At 53.2% G+C, this 26,054-nt stretch overlaps 1 protein-coding gene across 4 annotated transcripts in view; it reads right to left on the bottom strand.

Moving 5' to 3' along the window:
• Nucleotides 1-5,810: 5,810 nt before the first annotated feature.
• UBE3C (ubiquitin protein ligase E3C) overlaps nucleotides 5,811-26,054 on the bottom strand; it is a 111,751-nt gene continuing 91,507 nt past the window's right edge. For 2 of the 4 annotated variants that reach the window (XM_060415236.1, XM_060415237.1), the window contains exons 20-23: nucleotides 19,110-19,294; nucleotides 18,948-19,014; nucleotides 13,231-13,361; nucleotides 5,811-7,415 (exon numbers count right to left, since the gene is read on the bottom strand). In XM_060415236.1, the coding sequence (XP_060271219.1) occupies nucleotides 7,245-7,415; nucleotides 13,231-13,361; nucleotides 18,948-19,014; nucleotides 19,110-19,294 (554 nt within the window). In that variant the 3' untranslated portion in view covers nucleotides 5,811-7,244. Of the gene's footprint in view, nucleotides 7,416-12,224; nucleotides 12,988-13,230; nucleotides 13,362-18,947; nucleotides 19,015-19,109; nucleotides 19,299-26,054 lie in introns of those variants that run through there. The other 2 variants (XM_042249097.1, XM_060415238.1) reach the window with 2 other exon arrangements.

Genomic DNA, 26,054 nt, shown 5'->3' with positions numbered 1-26,054 from the left:
GGTCTCCAGTGTTCACACGGGATGTGTGCAAGCGTGAATTCACGTCACCGAGTTAGGAAGCCTGGGGTGACATTCGAGGAGCGCTCACAGGCCGGGCATCAGGACGCCGGTGGGGGTGGGATGAGGGTCGCTCCGGGCGAGTGGCCCCAGACGTCACAGCGCCCTGGAGCGGGCACATCGTGCCCTGGGGAGAAGGCTGCCCGGGCACCAAGGCACCTCAGAGGATGGCGTTCGGCTCCCACCTGGCTCCCCAGGACAATGGGGCGCACCACAGCCGGGTGCAGCCCAGCTGGTGGCCTCCGTGCTACTGAAGGGTGACGAGCGGCCGACCCTCCCCCGGGACCACCCCCGTCCTTGCACGCTGTGCCCACCTCGCTTCTTGTTTGTAGACTCTCTGGCCCTTTGCCCCCAGGGCTGGGCTGGGCAGAGGGCAGAGTCCACCTGACCTGAATCCTCTGTCCTGACCCCCAACCTTGGGCTCGGCCTGTTCCAGCATCTGGACCTGGATCCAGTTGCTGTCTGTCCTCTGCCCCAGCAGGCCTGCCTCCTTCCCCCAGGTCCCAGCGTGACGGGAGGAGGCCCTGAAGATGCCTGGTGACCTGGAGGAGCTGGCGGTGGAGCTGGTCACCCTGGCCGCACCTCTGCCCACGCCAGCCTGTGGCCCCACTGTGCTCCCTGGGCGGGCTGCCAGAGCACACCCGGGAGGCCCAGGAGAGGGGATCCCACCCGTGCTGCGGGCCACTGTCCACTGTCAGCCGAGACCCCTTCCCGCTGGACGCCAGCTCGCAGGCCTGGGGACCGCTGTGACCTCCCCGGGGGGCCGTGACCTCTGGGGGCGGCTGTGACCTCCCTAGGGGGCCGTGACCTCCCTGTGGTAGCCATGACCTCCCTGGGGGGCCGTGACCTCTGGAGGTAGCTGTGACCTCTCTGGAGGGTCGTGACCTCCCTGTGGGGCTGTGACCTCTGGAGGGGGCATAACCTCTCTGGGGGAGCTGTGACCTCTGGGGGCTGTGACTTTTCTGGGGGGCTGTGACCTCTGGGGGTAGCTGTGATCTCTCTGGGAGGTCATGACCTTCCTGGGGGGCTGTGACCTCTGGGGGCTGTGACTTTTCTGGGGGGCCGTGACCTCTGGAGGCGCTGTGACCTCCCTGGGGGGCTGTGACCTCTGGGAGTGCCGTGACCTCCCTTGGGGCTTTGACCTCTGGGGGTGGCTGTGATCTTCCCACGTGGCTGGTGCCCAGGGACCTGGCACCCAGGTGCTCCATGCTGCCCGCTCGCCTGTGGTCAGTGTCCTGGTAGCTGAGCCCTGGGAGGCAGCGCCGGGCACTGCATGGCCTGGAAGCCCCTGCAGAGGGTGCGAGAAGCAACATTCTTCCCCACCCTGCGGGCCACCTGCACCTCCATGTGGGTTGGGCGTTTGCAGAGATGGCAGCACCTCATGCAACCAATGCTTCTGCCGATGGTGTGAATAATTGAAGCTGCGTCTTCAGTTACTTGAGACTAAGTGTATTCTGCAAACCCCGCAGCCTAGCCTGGCACCTCCCGCGCATGGAAACTGAGCGTGGATGCCCCCGGGGAGGGTATGGGTTGGTGGATGAGGGCAGAGGCCCGAGAGCAGGTGTCCCAGAGCCACGGACTTGCTCGGCCGCCCGCTCCTCAAAGGGGCCTGGGCCGGGGGGCGTCTGGGCTCAGCGGGCGGGGCACAGCCATCGGGCCTCCCACCCACCTCGTGCCAGGGTCTTCCTGCCCCCACCGGCTGTGACGCCCCAGAATGTGCCCAGAGGGTGGCTGGCGTCCCCTGGGGGCACACAGAGCCGCGAGTGCAGCGGGAGAGACAGGTGAGGGGGGCAGCAGGTGGTGACATGGGTGCTCAGCGCCCGAGACGGCAGGGACCCTGAGGCCCGCGGGGGTCTGGGGGGGCCCCTGTGGCTGGGCCTTGAAGGAGCGCCGCCTCCAGGCGCCACCCTGGGGGCACCCGGGCAGGAAACATGTTCTTCAAGCTCCTCAGTGCTGAGGAGGCCCGACCACCAGGCTGGCAAGGGTGTCACCCGAGTGACCCGGGCAGCTGCCCCCGGACCAGTGTCGACAGCTGTGCTGACCTCGATGTCCCTGCCCAGCCCGTCACCAAACGGCTCCGTGCCCCAGGGAGACCCTGGACGACCAGCAGGTGCTTTCCGTGCTGGGCTTTGCCCCTGCCCTGCAGATGTGTGGCATGCTCAGAACAGCTGCCTCCAGACGCCCCCTCCCCCAGCGGTCTCTGCACGGCTGCCTCCTGGCCCTCAGGTTTCACGCTTTAGCCTAGCTGACCCCGAGGAAGCTTCTTGACCTGAGAGGGACCCAGGGTTGCCTCCTCCCTCCACACCCACCCCGCGGTCCTTCAGGGGACCAGCCCACCACCATGAGGGTGGGATGCAGATGCCCCAGCAATCCAGGAGCGGCTCGGGAGGAAGGCCCCCAGCTGAGACGGGCGACAAGGCCTTCCGGGCTGCTGTGGCCCGCAGTCGCGATGGCAGTTGTCCTAGCTGCTCAGCTGGCGTCAGACCTAAGCGAGTCCTGCGGGTCCACCTCTGTGCCAGGCAGTGTGCAGAGCGGGGTTCAGGCAGCCGTGGGTGGGGTCAGGGAATTCTCTTTGTATTTTTATCAAATTAAACAATCAACGGACTCTTTGTACTGTGTGCACGTGCAACTCTGATTGAACAAAAGCAGCAGCTAAAATCGCCACGGACGACGGAGGGAGGGACGTGGGGTCGGGCGGGAAGGCAGGGTCCCTGAGGAGCCCGCCCTGAGCGCTGGGCCCTGGGGCTCGCCAGCAGGGAGGGCCTGTGACCCAGAAAACACGCCCAGCAGGGGGAGGGGCTGAGGAAAAACTTAAACCCCAAAACCACCAGCAGGCAGAGCAGAAAGGACACGGAAGTGCACCAGGGCGGGGCTTCCCTGAGGACCCAGTGGCTGCACTCTGCACTCCCGCCACAGGGGGCCTTGGGTTCCATCCCTGGATGGGGAACGAAGACCCCACGAGCTCAGGGCTGCCTGTGGTGGGCTGGGCGGCCCCAGAGGGCATCGTGTCCCGAATGTGGTGAAGTGGCGGCCAGGGCAGGGCCAGCGCACGCTGGGGGGGGGGGGGGTGCCCGTCGACAGAGCAGAGAGGGGTGGGTGTGGGGAGACCAGACGCTGCCCTGGTCTGTCCCGTCAGTCCTGCGTGCTTCCCCCGGGCGGAGGCCCCCCTCCCCTCAGGAACCCTCCCCTTCTGTGTGTGTGTGTGTGTGTGTACAAGTGTGCACATACACAGGTCTGCGTCTGGCTGTGCAGCCTCAGCGCCCCCTGCCGGCCGCATGGGGAGAGAGCTCAGCGGGCGTGGGGTCCCAAGGAAAGGAGGGCCGAGGGGTGGAGAGGCAGCCCGGCAGGCCTGTGCCCGCCAGGCACCACAGCAGCAGTGCTGCCTGCACGTCCCGGGTGCCCAGCATCACCCCCAAAGCGCGGCACGTGTGAGGCTCCCACTCTGGCACTCAGCAGCCCCAGGTGTGGCCCGGCCCTGCCCACGCTGTGGGCTCCCCTCTCCCGGGGCACACAGGTGCAACGTCTGTGCATGGACGCCAGGTGGCTCAGCCGCGGCCGACTCTGCGACCCCACGGACTGTAGCCCCCGGGATTCTCCAGACAAGACTGGAGTGGGCGACGATCTCCTCCTCCAGGGGACCTTCCCGACCCAGGGATCAAACACATCTCTTGAGTCCTGCACTGGAAAGTGCGTTCTTTCCCACTGGTGCCACCTGGGAAGCCCATGAGATGCCCCCCAAACCCTGGGCACTGGGCCCCAGGCGGCACGCCCAAGCCACACAGCTCCTGGCAGGGACCCTGAAAGGACCGTCCTGCTGCACGCCGCCCCCCACCCCCAGGCCCTAACCTGCACCCTTCCCACGACGGCCCAGCCCCGAGGGTTTGGGGGGTTAGGCCTGGGGGACCCTGGGTGGTGGGCGGGCATGAGGGAGGGGGACGGGCCCACGAAGTCTGGACGTGGGGCCTCAGACACTCATGTGTCATGGCCAGCCTCTTCTCCAGGTGACACGTCACGACAAACGACTTTCCATCTGACCCATGAAAGGTAACAGCGCATCAGTGTCTCGGCACACTCATTTCACGGGCGCCGGCCCCGGTGTGCCCGTCTCCCGCCCCTCGCTTCTCCTGGCTGCCTACACAGCGCCCAGGGCTGGGGCCCAGCCTCCCGCCGTCCCGAGGGCGCTGGCGGGACGCAGACAGCAGCCCCACGTGCTCCCAGAGGTGCGGTCACTCAAAGAAACGAGGCGCTGAAGGCTGCCTCTTCTGCTTGTCGCCGCAGAGGAAAAGGGAATGGTGTTGCCTAGGGTGACAACGTTACAGCCGGTGCAAACAGCAAAAGGTGACGTCTGCTGCCTGTGACATCAAACTGCTTAAGTTAAAACACGGTTCTATAATCGTGTTTCTAAACGCTGACATCACAAGCTTATTTACAGCCCTCATCAAAGCTGTGTATCCCTCCTGTGAAGACAAAGCCCAGGGTCCCCCGCTCTCCGACGGAGACCCTCCCTGAGCTGCAAAGGCCTAAAGGGAAGCAGGAGTCGCCGGAGGAGCCGTGTGGCTCGTGGAGGCACAAGGGAAACCGACGAAGCCCAGATGCTCAGGGACCCGGTTCACAGCAGGGCAGCTCCACCTGAGATGCTGCGTGTGGCCCCAGGGGAAGGAGCCGGGCAGGGCCGCTCCCTGCGGGGTGGATGCCGCCTCTGAAATGCTCCCTGCAAGGCAGGCTGAGCGAACCCAATCTTCACCTTGCTCCCTTTTTTCTTGGTAAAAGTGCAAATCCTTGTTCAATTTCTTTTGGTTACTAAAAACAGGTGCTGAAGAGGGTCTGTCTTAGTCGGGGGAGACCGGTATTTAATTGTCCCCGTTTTACAGAAAGGCCTGAGTACTTTGCACCTCCGCTTACCTAAGAGCTCGCCGAGTTTCCTGGAAGCAGAGGCCTCCGACGGGCCGTAGCTCTCCGGGGCGCCAGGGGCTCCTGGCCAGCCCCGCCTCCTTCCTCTCGGCCCTCTCCTGACTCCCCACCTGCGCCTGCTGGTCACCGGCCTCGGCCGTCCGCTCTGGCCACCACTGCGATGCCGGGAAGGAGCCTTCGGGAGCCCACAGCGGGCTCAGCGACTCACCTTGTCTGAGGAGTGGATGTTAACTCCTCCCAGGACAAACTCCGGGGACGTCTGCTATTCCGTGTGGCAGATGAGGCTGTGTGGTCCGGGACACCCTTCACTTCGCTACTGGAAGCCTTTCAGACCTGGAGCAGAGGAGCTCGGGACAGGTGACTAAGACGCCAGCGGAGTCCTAGCAAGGCTCCAGTTCCAGGCCTTCAGCTTCCATCTTTCTGCGTCGCAGCATGCCTGCACCCGTTCTCCCTGGCACAAGCATACACACACCAGGAGGAGGCAGGAAGCCAGGACGGCCCGGAGGCGGCAGACAGGGTGATGGAGAAGGGCGAGCCTGACTTGAGCGCTGCTTCTCAGTAATGTGATGCCAAGCCCTCGGGACCCGGCAAGGTGGCAGCGGCCCCTGGCGAGCCTGGCTCTCCCCAGGGCCTGAGCTGGAGGGGCTGCCGCAGGTCCGCCTTCTCGAAGCCTCACTTGGGGCGTTTCAGATGCCAGGCGTCACTGTCTGGTGTACCAGATTCTGAACACAGCCTGTTATTACCCTGTCTCAACTGATGACATTTAAACAATGTGATAAACTGATGTTTTACTAGGGCAGAACGGAACCAATCACAATGATTTGGGGTATGAGTCCAACACAAACTTGGGAAAAAAATTTAATGCAAATATTTAGCCATTGGAACATACAAATAAATAAATAAGCTCAGATTAGCCGAGGAAGAAAATCCAAGTAAGAGTAACTGCCCATTTCTCTTCAGTCCCAGATATTCCATTTCTGAAATAATGATAATATACAAATCAATTAATAAGAAGATATAGAACATCCAACATAATACGACCTAAAATAAAAAAATAAAACCAAGGACAAACCCTAATTATTTTATTTCTGTATATCAAGACTACAAATAGCATTTAAACACTTAATTTATTCTTCAAATTAAGAAATTATACATTTTGTTTTGATAATGGTCACTGTCTTAAAAGTGTCATTCGGCTCCCCCACATTTAAAAGGATATTGCTAATTGTGGCCCGTCCCCCACGTCAGCCCAGAGCTCCAGTGACAGCAAGCACCGGCCAGCGCCTGCGTCCTCCGGCGACGCTCTCAGACGCTCCTCTCGCCAGGTCCTGATAAAGTGCCGAATCCCGAATCCAGAGGACCGCCCCGCCCCGCCCCCGCCCCGCCCCGGGCGCCCGCCCCCTGCAACGCAGCACCCAGAACCCAGAACCGAGGGGGCGGGGCCCGGGCCGCAGTGCAAAGGCGCAGCGCCACTTTGGTTCAAGTGACTCGGGAGGGGCTGCGGGCCTCCTCCCCAAGCATCGCTCACCGCGGGTCGCACACGCCCAGGAGCAGGACGGAGCCCCCCCTCCCCCCACACCCCCAAAGCTCTCCAGGCACGAGGTGGAGACAGAAAGGAAGAGAGTGAAGGACCCGCCTCACACACACCCACACACAGGAATGTCCAAACCATCACAATGCAGGTCAGCGGCAGACTGGAAACAAGCATGCTAGTCCCGATCTGGGGAGATGGCTTAAAAAACACAAATAAAATATTACCATTGTTATCTATTTTCCAACCTAACCACTTTGGGAAAAGGCAGCAGGAAAAAAAAAAACCAGCCTGTAGTTTTAACAATGAGGCTTGTAAACAATTCAACCACACGAGAAGCAGTGGCCCACGGTTCCCAGAGGCCCGAGTCTCTGGAGACCAGAGCCAGGTCGGAGCAGCGGCCCCCTCCCCAGGCGCCAGGTCACCAGCTTGGGGGGCTTATCCGCAGCACAGCCAAAGCTTCATCTTTGGTTAATTTCACTGAGTTGCCACCAGTATTAAAACTGTGCTCTTCTTGGCAAAATTACTATATTAGCCACGTGGCATGTAACATTTGTTATTTTAAGTTATTCGAAAAGCAACGTCCATCTAAATACGTGAGCACAACTTAATAAATCACTTAAAAATGCAGGAAGGGGTGGCGGAGAGGGACCTGGGAGAGCTGGGAGTCCAGCTCGAGCGCCCTGCTGGCTGGGGGCGCATGGAGGCCAGGCCATCTCCGCAGAGGGTGGGCCACGGCCACGGGTCAGCTCAGCTCGAAGCCCGCGGCGCACTCGATGGCGTACAGGAGCTTGCTCCGCAGCAGTGCCTCATCCTGGAACTCGGGGAGCTTCAGCAGGTTCATGCAGGTGCTGGCGGTGGGCAGCCGCTCCAGGTCGGAGCCCCCGTTGTGGATGCAGAATGCGGGGTACAGCTCCTGCAAGACAGCGGGCACACGAGCGGTCACCAAGCACAGCCTGCAGGGAGCCTGTCAGACGCGCACAGATGCGACAGCTGTTCTCGTCTGTCCTCGTCTGTCCCCTCAGGGACACCCGCTTTCTCACTGCCCTCAAACTTGGCTCCAGATTTCTACCCAATATCGTGTCGGGGCTCCAGGCATTAAAAGGACAGAAGCAGCGTGAATACATGGAGCACAGAGTCCTTCTGGTGAAAAGGCCTCTAAAGCGTTTATCTTTTTGCCTTTTAAAAATAAGTTTAAAATTTTAAAAGGTACAGTGTAAAGAGCTGAATGCATAAATAAACCCCTTTGCTGAAAACATGGGAAGGGCCTTCTCCAAGTGAACCACAAAGGGACCCGGGAGCAGGATGCGGCGGCAGTGTCAGTCAAGGAGAAAAGGCGGTCCCTCTAAGCACGGGATGATGGGTGCTGGGGCCCACTTACAGAGGGCGGTGTTCCCAGAGCCCTAGAACCACAGGGACCGTCCTGGTGGGCCAGTGGTTAAGGCATGAGCTCCCAGTGAAGGGGACGGGGGTTCAAACTCTGATTGGGGAACCAAGATCCCATGCGGCGTGGCCAAAAAAAGAAGGCAGGGGGAGAAATCTTAAATGGTTTTCAGAAATGTCACCGTAAATTACCGGTACTGTTGTTCTGAAATCACAGTAGTGTTATATGTAACTATTATGTGAGAATTACATTTAACTTATTGTAGGATCCTCTAATTCACCAGAGCAAGCAGATGAACTATTAAAATTAGGAGCCAAGATTAATCACTGGTAAAGAGAGATCCAAATATACAATCAAAGAAATAAAAACCTCTCACCCCTGAATGTCAGCTGGAAAAAGTGGTGTGAACGTTGATGAATTTTTCTCTCAAGAAGACAGCGCCCACGTCCTAGCTCTGTGCACTGGGAAGGCCTGGACACAGTAACCTCCGGTGACAACGAGCACACCAAGGGCCCAGCCCTGCCCTCTACCAACCTGGTCTCCAGGAAAGGAACCAGGGCCTCTTGGAAAACATGTGATCCCGACAAGGGCCAGCAGATGTCAAGCAAGAGTCACCATCCCGTCACATCAGGAAGCAAGAAGTCCCCCACAGCTGCTTGCGACCTATTTACAGACCCAGAGCCCACCGCCCAGCCGCGGATGGGACACGGAAGATCAAAGGGAGGGGGTGCCATGGGCGGAAGCACAGCAAACGCTAGAGGGTCAGAAGGACAGGAAAACTAAAATGGACTAGCTGTCCTTAAAACGCCAGCTGTCCCCCTCAATAACTGGTAGATGAGGACCAGCCCAGACCTACTCCATCTTTTCCGTAGCAGCACTCCTCAGGGTAACCTAAGAGCTGATGAGAAAAAATAGTCTTTCTTTACAGAGAAGTCAGCTCAGAAAGGAAGAAAGGATACATCAGAACACGGGCGCTTCGAGGCCAGTGCAGAATGGTCTGGGCAGGGGCCGTGCACAGGGGGTGGCCCAGCTCCTTGGCGCCAGGACGCCCACAGCGGGGCCAGGCGGGGCAGCTGCAGGCATTGTTCTCTGTCATAACCAACCACAGCTCTCAACTTTCTATAATGAACACGTTAATTCTGCTACAAGGAAAGACACAAACTGTAAAAAAAATCACCTGCTGACCACTGCCGAGGAAGACAGAGCAAGACTGGAGTGCCGCTCCCGCCCAGCCGCGGCCTCGGGGCACCGGTCACACCGCGGGCGCCTGAGCAGCCGAGCGCGCGTCTCAGCTGGACCCCACCACCTGCGAGCTGAGCGCGGCACACACGCCACGCTGCGGCCAGCGCTGAGCGTGGGCGCGGCACACACGCGGCTCTGCCCTATCTCTGTGCTCCTCCGCTGGCAAATGGAAACCGCACCTCCTCAGCGACCTCTGTGGCAGGCAGCATGTGCTCTAGAACCAGTCTTTCCTCTAATTATACTTTACTTGCCACTTCAAATATGTTTCAGTAGAAAACCAAAAGAGGAACAGAAAGAATATCTGTTACATTTATTACTTAGCACCCTGAAGATGTTGAGGGCAACGATTTCCTCAAAGGCCGGAATATACTGAAAACACCGCATCTGTGAGACAGAAGGATCGCTGTACACACAGTCGGCGCTCAATGCAAAGTCTGAAATGCATTTTGCAGATAGATGCCACATTTCACTGTTTCCTTCACAATGCTAATTAAACTTCCTACTTAGGAGTCTCAGCACCTAAGAAATGAAGCTCTTCACTGAAGTCTGAGTCAAGGGCACCACCCTGTGCATATGTGAGCAGAGTACAACGGGAATTTGCGTTAATTCAGAGTGAGGAAAACATCAATTTATTACGAGGCCGGATGGCAACTGAACAATCTTCTACGGCACTTTAGTGATTTCTGTGTCTGTAACAGTCACATTCGTTAAGCATATTAAGCTTTAATTAGCTTCAGCAGATGCTGCTCTTCTCAGCAAACTGGCCATGAGCAGAGGCCTAACTTCCAGATTACGTGTGGCCACCCTGGCTGCTGAGGGTGCTTCAGCCAAGATACGCTCTCTGCTTGCAAGCCTGAGTCTGCCATCCCGCCAGCAGGCACCCTGAGCAAACTGGGGAGCACACACATCACAGTGGTTTACCCAAATCTGGAGTCTAAGGATGACGTCAAAAGCACCGGGAAACGCTTATCCTCACATTTATATGATTTCGATCACTGAAAAAACCCCTGAAATAGGATGACTATTTCATGGCTTCCAGAAAATTATTTTTCATGGTATAATGATAACTCAATCATGCTCATACGGGACCATCAACAGGCAACCAGAGAGTCTTAACCGCAATTCTACTCGGGACTGGAAACGCTAATGCAACTCCCGCAGCTTTCCCACCCCACACCTCTGACATGCCGACGGGCTCCTCCACTGGCCAGAGCATCCAGACTCTTCAAGCCAGACTCCCCGTTTCTACCGGAGCAAATGCCTTCCACTCAGCTCTCTGATGGAGCAGGTCCTCTAAATCTCCCTTCTTGAAACCACACACTCAGTTTTCTTCCAGGTTTAGTGTGGTTTTTGAAACTGGAAGACTATAAGCTTTGTCTAAAACTATATGCTTTGTCTCTCCTTATAAATGTTGCTGACAAAAATTACCTAATCATACTAAAATCTTTATAAGGATTTAACTCATGTAACTGTTTATATCACTAGACAATAAAAACTTCTGATCGATGGAAAGCCTTTTCTATTAACTCCATTTAAATGAGCCACTGGGCACATTTCATCTGCATTCTTCCCGCTCTTTACATCCTTCCTACACAGCAAGGTTTCCAGACTTCACTACAAGCCTGCTGCTGCTGCTGCTGCTAAGTTGCTTCAGTCGTGTCTCTGTGCGACCCCTTAGACGGCAGCCCACCAGGCTCCTCTGTCCCCGGGATGCTCCAGGCAAGAACACTGGAATGGCTTGCCATTTCCTTCTCCAGTGTATCAAAGTGAAAAGTGAGAGTGAGGCCGCTCAGCCGTCTAACACCTGCGTCTCCGCTCTGCGTGCTCACCGCTCTGCGCGCTCACCGCTCTGGCGCTTCAGCCTGCTCTCATTTCTACGCTGGCTGCTTTGTGGCTGTCCACATTAACTTCGAGCTCTACTACCTGGTAAACGCAGTTGGCGCTGGCTGTCCTGTTTTGCAGGCTTTATTTCCTCCCTCTGAGAACTTGGAAGACAGAAGGGACTTCAGCTCTGCCAGCACCACGGAGCAGCATTACTCATGATCGCTTACACTCACCTTACTACCCACTGCTCCCCCACCTCCTGTGGAGACAGAATCACCGCACCCCTGCCACAGCTCGCGCCCCATGTCTCCATTTCCCCATTCCAGTCCTTTATTTCATCTGGCTTCATCAGGCCTTAAGTCATAGCAGCACGCGGGAGCCTTTGTTGTGGCACACGGGCTTAGCTGCCTTCGGGCACGTGGGGCCTTGGCTCCCCAATCTGGGATGGAACCCTTGGGCCCTGCATTGCAAGGCGGATTCTCAACCACTGGACTACCAGGGACGTTCCCACTGCTCTAGTTCTGGGACACTCTTTGGGACACTGTATTAAGCTATTAATGTCAATTAAAAAAAATTTTAAAGTGTAATTCACATACTATATTTACTCATTTAAATGTAGTTTAAATTCAACTTCAGAATGCTGCCATCTCTCCCCCAAAGTTCTCCATTCCCACCCCTTTAAAGACGTTTTGTGTAAAAGGAACCACACAACCTCCTGTGTCTCACTCCATTCACTGACCACAGCGTTCCCAGTGTTCACACACGGGGCATCTCTATCAGCAATCCATTCCATTTAATTTCTGAACACAGCTCACTGCCGGGACAGACCACACTCTCTTTCTCCATGACCAGCTGTGGGCTGCTGCGGTTCTGTGAATGCTGTGTGAACACGTGAGGGCGTCTGTCTTGAGTACACGTGTCCTGAGGGTGGGACTGCTCCACTGCACAGAGGGACATTCTCAGATAACGTGACTGGACCGCTGAAGACAGCACAGACTGGAGGCAACCGGCCGCTAAACACAACGTGTGGCCTCAGACTGACTCCAGACCAGGAAGCGCGAGGTCCACGGAGGACGCCGCGGGGCTGGAGGCACTGCCGGCGCCCTCGACGCCTGAGGGCAGGTGGAAACAGGCGGCTGGCCCCCTCCTCGAGCTGATTCAGGGGGTCTGGCTGAGCCCTGGCAATGTTTACCTGTGACAAGTTCTCAGGTGATGCTGAAGCTGCTGGTCTCAGGTTCATACTTGTGAACCAGAGGGTTAGAAAATCTCAATCTATCACTGCACACTCTTTGATAATTTAATTGTGGTTATTAAGAGAGACTGGTGTTGCAAGCAAAATGTGCAGAAACACGATATTTTCTACTTACTCCCAAATGATTCCGAAAAGAAATAAATGAATACAGAATGAGGAAACAAATGTGACTCAACGTTAACAGCCGGTCGACGTGGGCTGGGAAGTCCTCTGTTCAATTGTGGCAACTCTTCTATACGTTGTGAGTAATTTCAAAGTAAAATAACTAACACAGAGCTCATCAATGAAAAGTTACCGGAGGGCGGAGAGTTACTGGAGGACGACTGTCAACCTGTGAGCCTCACAAGCACCGCCAGTGTGCATGCTCCCCTAACTCGGCACTACGTCACGTTATGCACAACCACTGTCTTTCTCGTCACCAACCCTAGCTCCGTTTCCCTTACTATGAGTAAGGAAAATCCACGCTGCCCCATGACCAGTCTCAGCTGACAAGAGTATCCAGTCAATTTATGAGACCAGCGGGAACTGCCAGCAACGACACAGCAAGACCGAGGAACGTGAAGTGAGGTGCCAGAGAGCACTAAGGGGAGGCCAGCTTCTGCTCTATCACTCCTGGCAACAGACCCACGAGCACGTGGAGCCCGCGTCCTCTTCAGCTGGGAAGGGAGGCCAGCCTGCGCTGCAGAGACCCCAGGACGGGTGACGGGCGTCAGGGTCAGCCTGCCCGCTGCAGCGTCTGCTCACGCTTAAGCCTCGTCACAGCGACACCCCAGCAATACGTCAGGACTGTGAACGCAGGAAAAAAAACAAATAAGACCAGCTCCAGGTACACAGAGAACAGCTAATCCTTCAGTGACCAAGCTGAAACACTGGGTTAATGAGGCTATAGACACAGTGAAAAGTAACAGCCTGGTGCTGTGACCGCTGCAGTAACCACTGTTCCCTGAAAACGACGTGTGCGCCCTGGCTCACTTGGCTCCTACTGCCCCCCCACCCCACTCCCTACCGCTGGGCCCCGAGCTTGGGTACCTTAAACCCCAAGAGAGGGGGCCGGGAGCAGCTGGTCACAAACTTGAGCAGTTTGCGCTTCTCCTCGTCCGTGAAGCCCTCCACGACTCTCCAGAAGACCTTGATCACGGGGTGCTCGGCAGAGTAGCCTCCTAGGACAAAGAGGAAGACATCTTCAGGAAAAACAAGGTCAGCGCAGAATCGGGGCTCTCCCAAAGGCACCGGAGCAGCTCCTCTCCGTCGTGCCGGGCCAGGGAGGGGCAGAGGCTTGCAGCTCAAAGCCGACCCTGTCCTGGGGGGCGATGGGCAAGGATGCAGAGAACAGAAGGGCAAAGCATTGGAGCCAGAGCGAGGACCAAGCAAGATGGACTCTGGCAGGAAAGCGTGCTGCCAGGATCGGCGCCTCCAGAGCTCCGCGAGGAGCTGGGCTTCGGCTTCAGCTGGGGAGCAAGCCCCACGGAACACAGGGCTCGCGCAACAGCCACGCACCCAGAAACGGTGGACTCACAGGGTTTTTATAGAGCAAGTCACTCCACCAACACATCTCGGTATGTAAATTTATCACCCATCCTTCTGACAACAAGGTACAGACCATGGATACCAACCAACCCCAGCACTCAATTAGACCAATGCTCTGAAGAGTAATATCTGCTACTTACAACTTTTAATCTAGTTAAGTGCTTCCTAAAACTAAAATAATTGCTATATATTGTTCCCTCACTGTTAATATACTACAGAAATATCATCGATAAAGTATCTTAAGTGTATTAATTGGCAACAAAATGAATATGGTAATATTTTAAATCTATTTACTGGAATAGGAACAGTTAAGACCGTTAAAGGTAAATGCTATCAGTGCAGACAGGATAATGCAAACAGGCCAAGACCACTTCTGGGCAAGGAAAGGCTGGACTGGTGGGGAGGACAACGAGACCTTAGGCATCACCTCCCTGGACAGAAGCATCAGAGTTCCAATTTAGAGAAATACAAATGAGTAATTACCGAAAGGGGAGATGCAAGCACATGTCTACATACAGGTCCGTTTCCAAAGCCTTCTCAAAAGTGACCCTGGAGGAAAGGTGGGGTGATAGCCCTCAACAGAACAGAGGGCTCCGGGTAGATGAGTCTGGACAGGTTTTATTAGTTGTGGTAAAAGACACACCATAACACCTACCATTTAGGCCACTTTCAGCTGTGTGACCCCACGCACACTGCCGGGCAGCCACCAATGCCCTCTCCAGCCCAACACTCCCATCATCCCAGGCAGACACGCCTCCGACCACGAGGCAGGACTGCCCATGCTCTGCCCAGCCCCTGGTGACTCCAGTCCAGCAGTGAGGAACTTGCCTCTCTGAGGTATTTCACGTAAGGTGAGCCCTACAGTATACATCCTCTGCGCCTGTCATCATTTCATCTATCATAATGCTTTCAAGAGTTCATCCACCCTGAAGCGTGTACTTGAGCAAAATTCCTTTAGACTTGGTTACAGTCCCACCCTATGCCTATAGCACACTTCCTTATCCATCATCTCAGCAGATACTGCGGTTATTTCCGGTTTCTGGCTCTCGTGAACAATGTCTCGTGAACACAGGTGTTTGGCCCCTGCCTCCATCCCCTTGGGTACAGGACCTAGGAGCAGAGTTGCCGGTTTACAGAGTAATTCTACACTGAGCTTTCTGGGAACCACTGTTTTCCACAGCTGCTACTTCACGCTCCCACCAGCAACGAATGAGGGCTCCAGCTTCACCACCCCACCAACACTCGTCTGCGGCCTGTGCGCCTCTCCCTTGGGCTCTGGTTTTCATTTCCCTAGTGGGTAGTCCGCTGAACATCTTCTGGAGCACACTGGCCTTCGGTTGCATCTTCTTTGGCAAAGGTCTACTCAAGTCCTTTGCCCGTTGTTGAACCAGCCTGTCTGCCTATTTAGCTGCAAGGGTTCTTTACGCATTTTGGGTACCAGACCCTCACCAGATACACGATTTCCAAGTGTTTCTCTCCCATTCAGAAGGCTGTCTTTTCACCTTCTTAATAATGTTCTCTGATGCATAAATCTAGTCTTGATGAAGGTCCATTTATTCACCTTTCCTTTCTCTGGTCATGCTTCCAATGTCGTACTAAGAACTTACTGCCAAATCCAAGGCCATGAGGAGCTATCCCTGTGTTCTCCTAAGACTTTTATGGTTTTAGGCACTAAGGTTCTTGAGCCATTTTTAGTTAACTTTTGTATATGGTGTGACTTGTGGGTACAGCTTCATTCTTATGCAAAAACCCAGTTGTTCTACGTTTTTATATAGCCTGTCAACTTTTCCAAAGAAGTTCTGCATTTCACATTGCTGCCAGTCACGAGTTCCCATTTCTCCCCATACCAGCACTGAGGACTGCTGCCTTTCTGAGGAGCCGCTTCCGTGGGTATGTGGCAGTGCCGCACTGCAGTCTGACTGCGTTTCTTTAATGACCAACAGTGTTCATGCACTTATTTGCTTACCAGATATTTGTATACATCTTAAATGAAACACTTGTTTTTTCCCCATGTTTTAAAAACCAATTATTTATCTTACTATTAAGTTGCAGAAGTTCTTGATATATAATGTGTACAAAAGAACAGAAACCATTATTAGATACATTATCTGAAAATATTTTCTCTCAACCTGTGGTTTGTTTTTTCTCTTTTTTGATGGTATTTTTTGAAGCACAAAATCTTTAATTTTGAGGACGTCCAAATTTCTATCCATTTCTTTTTTCTAGACCATGCTTTTCGTGTCCAAGTAAAAACTCTGCCTAGTCCAAAGGCACGAGAACTTCCTCCTATGTTCTTCCAGAAGTTTTGCAGTTCTGGCTTTTAACTACAGGCCTCTGATCCTGTTGAACTCACTTCTGCACACTGTGTGAGGTCAAGGTCGAAGCGCTTCTTTTCCAAGCGCACACCATTCCAGCACCACTGAGCTGCTGAAAGTCACTGGCTATAAATCTAAGGATTTGTTTCTTTCCCTATTGCTCTCCATCAACCAGTATGCCTATCCCTGTGACAATTCCATGATGTCTTTAAAAAAACACTGCTCCACATTTTTGTCTGTGCTGGGTCCTTGCTGCTGCACACAGGCTTTCTCTCATCGCAGAGTGGGGCCTCCTCTCGCGCTGCAGAGCAGGGCTCCAGGGCGTGCAGGCGTTGGCAGCTGTGGCGCACGTTGGTTAGTTGCTGCACAGCACGTGGAATCTTCCTGGACCAGGGACTGAACTGGCTGTCCGCTGTACTGGCAGGTGGACTGTTTACTACTGAGCCACCAAGGAATCCCCATCAGTTCAGTTCAGGCGCTCAGTCGTGTCCGACTCTTTGCGACCCCACGGACTGGAGCTCCCCAGGCCTTCCTGGCCATCACCAACTCCCGGACTTCACCCAAACCCATGTCCACTGAGTCGGTGATGCCATCCAATCATCTCATCCTCTGTTGTCCCCTTCTCCTCCTGCCTCCAATCTTTCCCAGCATCAGGGTCTTTTCCAATGAGTCAGTTCTTTGCATCAGGTGGCCAGAGTACTGGAGTTTCAGCTTTAGCATCAGTCCTTCCAATGAATATTCAGAACTGATTTCCTTTAGGATAGACTGGTTGGACCTCCTTGTAGTCCAAGGGACTCTCAAGAGTCTTCTCCAACACCACAGCTCAAAAGCATCAATTCTTTGGCACTTTCTTTATAGGCCAGCTCTCACATTCATACGTGACTACTGGAACCCATAGCTTTGACTAGACGGACCTGTGTTCACAAAGTAATGTCTCTGCTTTTTAATATGCTGTCTAGGTTGGTCATAGCTTTTCTTTCAAGGAGCAAGCGTCTTTTAATTTCATGCCTGCAGTCACCATCTGTGGTGATTTTGGAGCCCCAAAAGATAAAAATCTCTCACTGTTTCCATTGGTTCTCCACTATTTGCCATGAAGTGATGGGACCGGATGCCGTGATTTTAGTTTTCTGACTGTTGTTGAGTTTTAAGCCAACCTTTTCATTCTCTTCTTTCACTTTCATTAAGACGATCTTTAGTTCTTTGCTTTCTGCCATAAGGGTGGTGTCATCTGTATATCTGAGGTTATTGATGTTTCTCCCAGCAATCTTGATTCCAGCTTGAGCTTCATCCAGCCCGACATTTCGCATGATGTACTCTGCATATAAGTTAAATAAGCAGAGTGACAATATACAGCCCTGACACACTTCTTTCCTGATTTGAAACCCGTCTGTTTTTTCACGTCCAGTTCTAACTGTTGCCTCTTGACCTGCTCACAGATTCCTCAGGAGGCAGGCAAGGTGGTCTGGTATTGCCATCTAAGAATTTTCCACAGTTTGTTGTGACGCACACAGTCAAAGGCTTTGGCGTAGTGAATAAAGCAGAAACAGATGTTTTTCTGGAACTCTCTTGCTTTTTCTATGATCCAACAGATGTTGGCAATTTGATCTCTGTCTTTTCTAAATCCAGCTTGAACATCTGGAAGTTGACGGTTCACGTACTGTTGAAGGCTGGCTTGGAGAATTTTGAGCATTACTTTGCTAGTATGTGAGATGAGTGCAATTGTATGGTAGTTTGAACATTCTTTGGAAGCCCCTATACAAAGTTTTAAATCAATGTTAGTCTTTCAACTTTGCTCCTACAAAATATTTAGACTTTAGGTCCTTAACACTTTCATATAAATTTAAAAATCAGTCTGTTGACTTTTACCAAAAAAACCCTGAAAATACTAGAACAACAGACTATGATTAAGGAAAAGACACCAAAATAGGAGTAGTTGCTTGAAGCAGCGCAGCACTGTTTTCTTTTTCTTTTCCTTGCCCTCAAACGTGTAGCATGCAGCCAGGGGGGCTTCCTGGTGGCCCCGTGGCGGCCGGCGCTGGGCTGTGCCCCTCTGCTCAGGGAGGCAGCTCTCGGTCTGGTGCGTGGGGTTTCCGCTGCCATGGTTTCTCCTGCTGTGACACACGGGCCTCGGTCGTTGTGGAGCACAAGCTAAGTTGCTGCACAGCATGTGGGGCCTGCCCAGCTCAGGGACTGAACCCATGTCCCCTGCAATGGCAGGCAGATTCTTATTTCCACCTCACCACCAGGGAAGTCAAACTTTTGTTAGTGGTCTCTTTTTTTGCAGGGGGGAGGGGGGTTTAGCACTGTTTTTCAAAGCAGAAGACTGGACACAACCCTATGGCCTTAAGCACAGGCTTAGGAGGGCTTCCCAGGTGGCACTAGTGGTAAAGAGCCTGCCTGGCAATGCAGAAGACATTAAGAAAATGAGGCTCGATCCCCGGGTGGAGAAGATCTCCTGGAGGAGGAAACAGCCATCTACTCCACTCCTCTTGCCTGGAGAATCCCATGGACAGAGGAGCCTTGTGAAGTATGGTCCACACTGTCACAAAGAGGTAAGGCTGAAGTGACTTAGCACAGTACGCAGCGGCTTAAGAGGATAGTCTATGAAGAGAAAAAAACCAGGATGCAGAATAGCATGCACAAAGAAAACAAGCATGGAGTCTGCACTTGTGTGTAAACACGTAAAGACGCCAAGCACAGTGGTACTCGCAGTGGGCAGAAGCAGGGGAGGAATGGACAGGGGAGGAAACAGGAACAGGAAGTGGATTTCACTGTAACCTCACCTTGCCCGGGTGTTAAACCATGCGAGCAAACTGCCCATATAAAGAAGTACATTACAATTACTTTGGAAACGTGACCACGGATAACATATTCAGGAATAAAAAACAAGCAGTGATAACATACCTGAATAGTTTGTAAAGGATTTTAGGTCCTCTAGACTTATGGGAACTTGTGCACCAGAAATCAACACCTAAAAAAAAAGTTCACATTATAAAACTTGAGGTGGATTTTAAGAAAGACTTCCATGTCAGGAAACAACTGTGTCCCCAAACACAAGAAGTGGACCTGGATCTCCTGCTGGTCGAACATCCGCAGCCACTCCAGGCTCACCACGTTGGCGAGGCCCTGCCGGAACGCCAGGCAGTGCGGGCGGATCTGCCGGTTCAGCCGGTAGTCGGCCACCAGGTGGATGTATGCAATGCGATTGGCGCTGGTCACCGGGATGTCCTTCCCACCAGATTTCAGTTCAACTACCTGTGGATTTAAAACAAGAGTTGGAAACATCTCCGAGTATAGCCACAGGGCAAAACAAGAGCAAGAAACACTTATTTGAAGGGAATGTGACTGTGTTGCTCCACACATGAGCATTTTAGTGAGAAGTGTGTAGCCAGCACATGTGGCCTCACAGACAGGAAGAGCCCTCTGACGGGGCCTCCAGAGCTTGGCATGCTACTCTGCGTCTACACTCACTAACCACCCCCGCTTTCTGCAAAGTCCTGAGGGTCCAGGTTACAATGCAACCATGGCATTTCGTTACAAAAAAAAATCAGAGATCACAAAGAGCAAAGATATGAACCAAACGATCCGCAAAGGTCAGAAGGGCTTCGCTGTGGAGAAAAGGCAGCGTAAGGAATTGATGTGGCGCACAGGCAGCATACAGCCCCTCTGGATCTCTATGACTACTGTTCACTTCAGCTCAGTCCAGTCGCTCAGCTGTGTGCGACTCTTTGCGACCCCATGAACTGCAGCACGCCAGGTCTCCCTGTCCATCACCAGCTTCTGGAGTTCACCCAAACTCATGCATGGCCTTTGAGTCGGTGATGCCATCCAGCCATCTCATCCTCTGTCCTCCCCTTCTCCTGCCCTCAGTCTTTCCCAGCATCAGGGTCTTTTCAACTAAGCCAGCTCTTCCCGTCAGGTGGCTGTACAGGACTGCAGATGTGATGCAGAGGGCAGTGGTCTTCATCAGGCACACTGGCCAGCCCATCTCTGATGCACCGGCAGGCACGTGACAGAGCTTCTGCATCACTGCACAGGGACACACTCTCGGGTCGAGCGCAGGGTCAGGACCCCACAGGGCGTCCCTGGGGTACAGTGGGGAGGAGCCAGACTCGGGCGCCCTGCCCCCATTTCAGTACATGCCACCGAGGAGTCCCTCTGCCCCAAAGCCCGCTGTCATCAACGAGGTGGTGACATGTGCCTTATCCACCTTGGGCTGGGACTATGTGAACTCACACAAGTAAAGCTGACTGACGAAACTCCACAGACGACTAGAGACGCATCTGCCTTACAGCGGGAGACCTGCAGAGCCCTGGTGTACGGGGCCGGGGGCTGCTGCCAGTGGGGGCGCCTGGGGGAGAGCAGAGGAGCGCTCAACGCTGCCCGCACCACGGCTTCCTTCTCCGCCTTGGGCCTCTGCAGAGCCGCTGTATTCCAGGAGCAGCGCAAACAACCCAACTCCCTCTGAGAGAGGGCATTTCACCACCACCAGCCCCTTTAAAAAAAGTATCGCTTTACAGAAAAGGTACTTTAGAACCTGCTCAAAGCTCTACCTAAACGCTCTGTGGGAAAGTTACACAGCCACGTGTGGTCAGGGCCGCCCGCAGGGTCTGACGACACTTCACCGCTCCAGATTTGCGCGCTCAGCACCAGAAGAGCGAGGTCCGACAAGGCGCCGGGTGGGCGCGGGCTACTCTGGGTCACGGCTAAGACAGCCTGGATCACAGGCAGGCAGGTACTAAAGGGGGTGGTGCCCATGATCTGGAACACAGAGGCCCCCCCAGCCCCATTACCAGCAGCATTTTCTGCAGCTTTGAAGAGGTGACTCTGCTGCACCTGAAAGGCATCACGTTACACCTACCCTTGGGAGCCCCACTCTGAGGAGCACCTGCAGCCTGGGAGGCCTGCACCCCGCGTCCTCCACGACGCGCAGGCGCAGTCACGCCCGCACCGCCGCCGCCACGCACATGCAGGCGCAGGCACGCACGGACAGGGGCCACCGCGAACGCACAGGGGCCACCGCGAACGGACAGGGGCCACCGTGAATGCACCGGCGCTGGCGCTTGCCCCACCCTCCCGGCCGCCCGTCCCCTGCTGGAGGAGCTCGGGTCAACGACTTGCCCAAGCGCACACAGCAAAGCAGCAAAACCCGGGCTTTAACCAAGGTCTCATGACTTGAGCTCAATGCTTTTCTACAGAACAGATGATTATTTATGGATCTATCTTAAACCCTGAGCATTGTCCTCAAGGGACATATGTGTATAAATCAGTGATCTGAAATTTCATGTTCTTTTTTAAGTAGGCTAACAAGCAGCCATATTGATTAAAGAAAAAAAATTTGAGAGCAACATCATTATTCTAAAAGGGAAGATTCATTAACATAAGCTGCTAACATAATGAAGTATTTGCATACTACCAATCTTTAAATCACGACATTTTATAAACGTAAACCTCTATCAGAGAACTAGGTTTTTATATATGTTTCTACAGAAATCCATATGCTCTCTCCCCAAATTAAGTACTTTACCAGTGACTCTAATTTTTCCAATTAGACTCTTTAGTATAATTATTCTTATGCATTACCATCTATAATTTACTCAGTGGGAATTTCTATGAATAACTGGAACATCTTCACACTTTCACTTTTAACAGATTACAGTATTATCAGTGGCACTTTAAGGGGACACTCACATATGCGACACTGCACCCTGACCATCTATTTCGGAAGGGAAATGGGGAACACCCATCAGCAAAGGCCTCAAACAGGTCCTTACACAGCCCAGGGCCCAGAGCTTTCATTTCGTGCCCAAGACACCCACTAGGTGGGGCCAGGGGGCAGCAACGCTGCACGCTGACATTTTCTTCTGACCATGATCAACCCTGTCTTCAAAAGCCTTTCACTTTGCAGGGCTGAGATTTCAGCTCCATGAGAGGGAAGAAGATAAGCAACCAAGGGACACTGGGCTCTGAGGCCCCCCCCCTGCCCCGCGTCTCAGAGCACCCCTGCCAGCTCACAGAGATGCCTGGACCTCAGCAGGCAGGGGGAAGCATTACTTCCTTGTCACTGGTTAGGATTCAGTCTCACCTATTTCTGAAACAGAGCTTTACAGACTAAGAGAGATGGAAAACTCAAAAACCACAAAGACGGTCGTTTAGGAAATATCAAGGTTTAGACAGGACGACGTATGACTCTTTGTGCATGCTTTTAGCTTTGCTTTTTAGAAGACATCACGATGGTACATTAGCTACAGAACACTTCCAAGTCTAGGGAGGAAGAAAGAAAAAGACACAAAACTTCTCCCGTTCTCCTGAGGGGCTCTGTGTACTGTTTGTGACACCCCAGCACTTCACACCTGCTCCTAGGGCTACAGTTTAAGAAACAGAGGGAAAAAGCAGAAAACAACAAGTGTAGAAGAAAGAGCACATGGAAAAGTCAGAACCTTTGTATGACCCAATGATTCCACTTCTAGGCACACACTCCATATACCTGAAAACAGGGCCCCCACAGGTATTTATACAGCAACGGTAGGTCGTGTCCATCAACAGCTGGATGAACAAAAGGAACGCGCCCAGCAACGGCAGACTCGTCAGCTCGAGGAGCTCCGACGCCTGCTGTGCATCACGGCGGCCTTGGAGGCGCTGTGCTCAGTGAGGTGAGCCAGTCACTGAGAGACAAGCGTGCCTGCCTCCACTCACAGGAGGGGCTGAGGCCGCCAGCCCTAGAGACAGACAGCAGAGAGGCGGGGGCCAGCAGCTGCTGGAGGGCAATCTAGTGCCAGAACATCCCACCCAGTGCACCTCTTCTCCGACTCAAATCAAATCTTAGTCCCGGATGCTGATCTACAGAATCTAACTTGCAAGATGAACGTTACAGTTGAAGTCCTCTCATCAGGCCTTTCATTGCTTAACCAAATCGTAGTTTCTCTGAGTTCTGGAACTGCCTGGCCCAGACACTCAGGCTCACAGAACCAGAACCTCCGCTTCTGCTGAGAGCACACCCAGATGCTCTCTCATCTTCCCCTTTCCTGAGAGTGTCAGCCGTGCAGTCATGCCCGATTCTTTGGGGCCCCACAGCCTCTTCTGTCTGTGGCATTCTCCAGGCAAGTATACTGGAGTGGCTTGCCATTTCATTCTCCAGGGGATCTTCCCAACCTAGGGATTGAACCCAGGTCCCCTGCACTGCAGATGGATCCTTTACCATCTGAGCCACAGGGAAGCCCTATCCTAGCAGCTCTGAAACACACCTGTCAGGCTCTTACCCTAACAGGTGTGGGTCCAGCGTTCCTGAAGCCTGAGGCCTCGAAAGGTTCTCTACAGCATCACCTACTCTCCTCCATGGATGCTAAACTTCAGCCTCGTCCAAATCTGCTCACTGACCTGGTGACCCCTTATCACCCATAACGGGCCTCCTTCAGGCAGCCCTCCAGGAGCACTCCTGCTGAGCTTCTACTGTGCTAAACAGTACAGAGCTCACAACACAGACCGTATCTGCCTCTTGTGAGAACGAGTGTGCTCTCACATTTAAAACACACCTCCTCTGCCGAGCTCAAGGCCAATACCCACTCACTAGTATCTTCTGAGTGACAAAGAAGAGGAAGAAAGAGCAGCGTGGAGGTAAGCAGGGAAGGAGAGAGACAAACATCCAAATGGGTTCAGTGTGCGTTTTTGCCAAAATCAACGGTCAGTGCTGCACCCCGGGGTCAGGCACTGTGGGGGTGAGCTTACATTCAGTGCCGCCTGGACTGAACACTAGGACCTATTTAATATGCAGTTACTTTTAAGCTGGCAAAGCTGATAACTTCTGAAAGCCTGGACTAGAAATCAAGTAATAACAAAAAGTTAGAGAAGCAATTATGAAGTCTAAAGCTAACACTATTTTCACAGTTTAAATCCAACCACGAGTTGCAAAAAAGACTATCAGCCTCATCAATCTGCGTTAGGGCAACAGGAAAGATGCAGTTTCCCTGCAAAAGAGATGCGTTTGTCTGGAACCAAATGTGAATGAGAAACACACAGCTGGGTACTTTCGAAGAGTTAGAATTCTTTTAATCTGACTGAAAACATATTACAAGTATAAACACACTAAGATAATTTTAGAATTCCAAATAGACACCAAGTCACAGCTACTCTTAAACATTGTGTATAGTGAAATTCATCACAATCCATTCTCATTAGAATGTTAACTGGCACTATAATATACTTCTGTTTTATGTACACAGTTCACTTCAACTCTTGCCAGATAAAGTGTTAATATTAAATAGAAAAATGGAGGAAACATTTCTGAAAATGAGAATACTGGTGATGGAGTATAACAAATAGGAAAAGAGAAACTGATACTGAGAAAATGCTAAATGAAATTATTTTAATCAGGGAGAAAAAATTATGTTTTATGCTATGGTTAGCCGAATTTGCTCTGTAGTCTTAAATTTGAAGTGAGTAACACTTCTCCTCCAGAGTCACTCGCTGTCTCCTATTCTCTCCAGAATTAACTGCTCCGTAGTCTTGAATCTGAAGTGAGTGACACTTCTCCTCCAGAGTCACTCGCTGTCTCCTATTCTCTCCAGAAGTAACTGCTCCGTAGTCTTGAATCTGAAGTGAGTGACACTTCTCCTCCAGAGTCACTCGCTGTCTCCTATTCTCTCCAGAATTAACTGCTCCGTAGTCTTGAATCTGAAGTGAGTGACACTTCTTCTCCAGAGTCACTCGCTGTCCCCTATTCTCTCCAGAATTAACTGCTCAGTGCACAGGGAAGCAAGGGGCACTTAAAAACAACCAGAAATAAAGGGATTCAATGAGGACTACCGTACAAACCGGTTACTTCAGAAATCCAACGAGATAGTACCAAACAATCTCGTTTGCCCGTATGCACTCTGAGAAGTTCTGGGCGTCACGGGAACACGACGGAGCGGCATGCCAAGCCCCTCTGTCCTGCCCGCACCTTCTGCGAGCAGCTCCACATGGCCAACCCAGGCCCCTGGGCCTCCACTACTGCCCCTGCTCTCATGGACTAGAATAATTCCGTGTGTGCATAGCACGTGAACGTACGTGGCAGTTATTATTCACAAGAACCAAAAAAGCGGAAACAACTCAGACGCCGATCAACTGGTGAAGAAAAGGTGGTCTATCCATATGCCGTTTCTGGACGCCACTGGACTGGAAAAGGGGGGGAAGCACCAGCCCTTGTAGCCCCCAGGAAGTGAAGTGCCACAGGCCACACGCCCCGCGACCCCAGGTGTGTAGACTGTGCAGACGACAGGGCCCGGGGACGGGAGCAGCAGGGCGCGGCTGGGCCGGGGCAGGCATGGCCTGCCAATGGACACACTGTCTCCTCCGTGCAGCCAAAGTCTCCTACGATTTGGATGTGGGGCTGGCTGCCCTAACCCTCACTGCACACGGTACAGGGTGGAATCTATGGTACATGGATCATACCTCAGTAAAGTAGCTATTACCAAACTTAGCTTCAATTTCTAGTATGTTTTTTTTTACGGGTAAAAATAGCAAAAGCACCCAGATGGACAGGTTCAGCAGCTGAGGGCCACTTTACAGGGCGAGGAGCCAAGAAGCACCCCTGAGCCCGAGGCTCCAGAAACGAGGCAGAGAGGCAGGGTGCCTTGCCGGGAGCCAGCGTGAGGAACGCCGCCCATGGCAAAGGTTATGAGGAAGGAGACTTGGCATACGCAAAGCTGTGATCAAGCCTCAGGAAACGCCCTGTTCCCAAGCATCTACCCCAAAACCAGAGTCTGTTTTATGCTCTCACCTACACCTCTGACTTTACGGGGGCTCTCCCCCATAACCGTTTTTCTCGGAGAAGGAGTAAACGTGCAGCTCCAAGGCAATAAAAATTTTTGGGCGTGACAAGTGTGTTTTAGCTTACGGACTCCTCTGAAGGTTATCTAGCCCTCCTGTATAGGTTCGTCCGGCCACATGTGATTGGTTCAGTTCAGTCGCTCAGTCGTGTCCAACTCTTTGCAACCCCATGAATCGCAGCACGCCAGGCCTCCCTGTCCATCA

This window comes from Ovis aries, chromosome 4, assembly GCF_016772045.2.
Source record: "Ovis aries strain OAR_USU_Benz2616 breed Rambouillet chromosome 4, ARS-UI_Ramb_v3.0, whole genome shotgun sequence".
Classification (NCBI taxonomy): Eukaryota; Metazoa; Chordata; class Mammalia; order Artiodactyla; family Bovidae; genus Ovis; species Ovis aries.
Note: the sequence above shows the minus strand (reverse complement) of the source record. Positions and strands in the feature narration are given on the sequence as shown.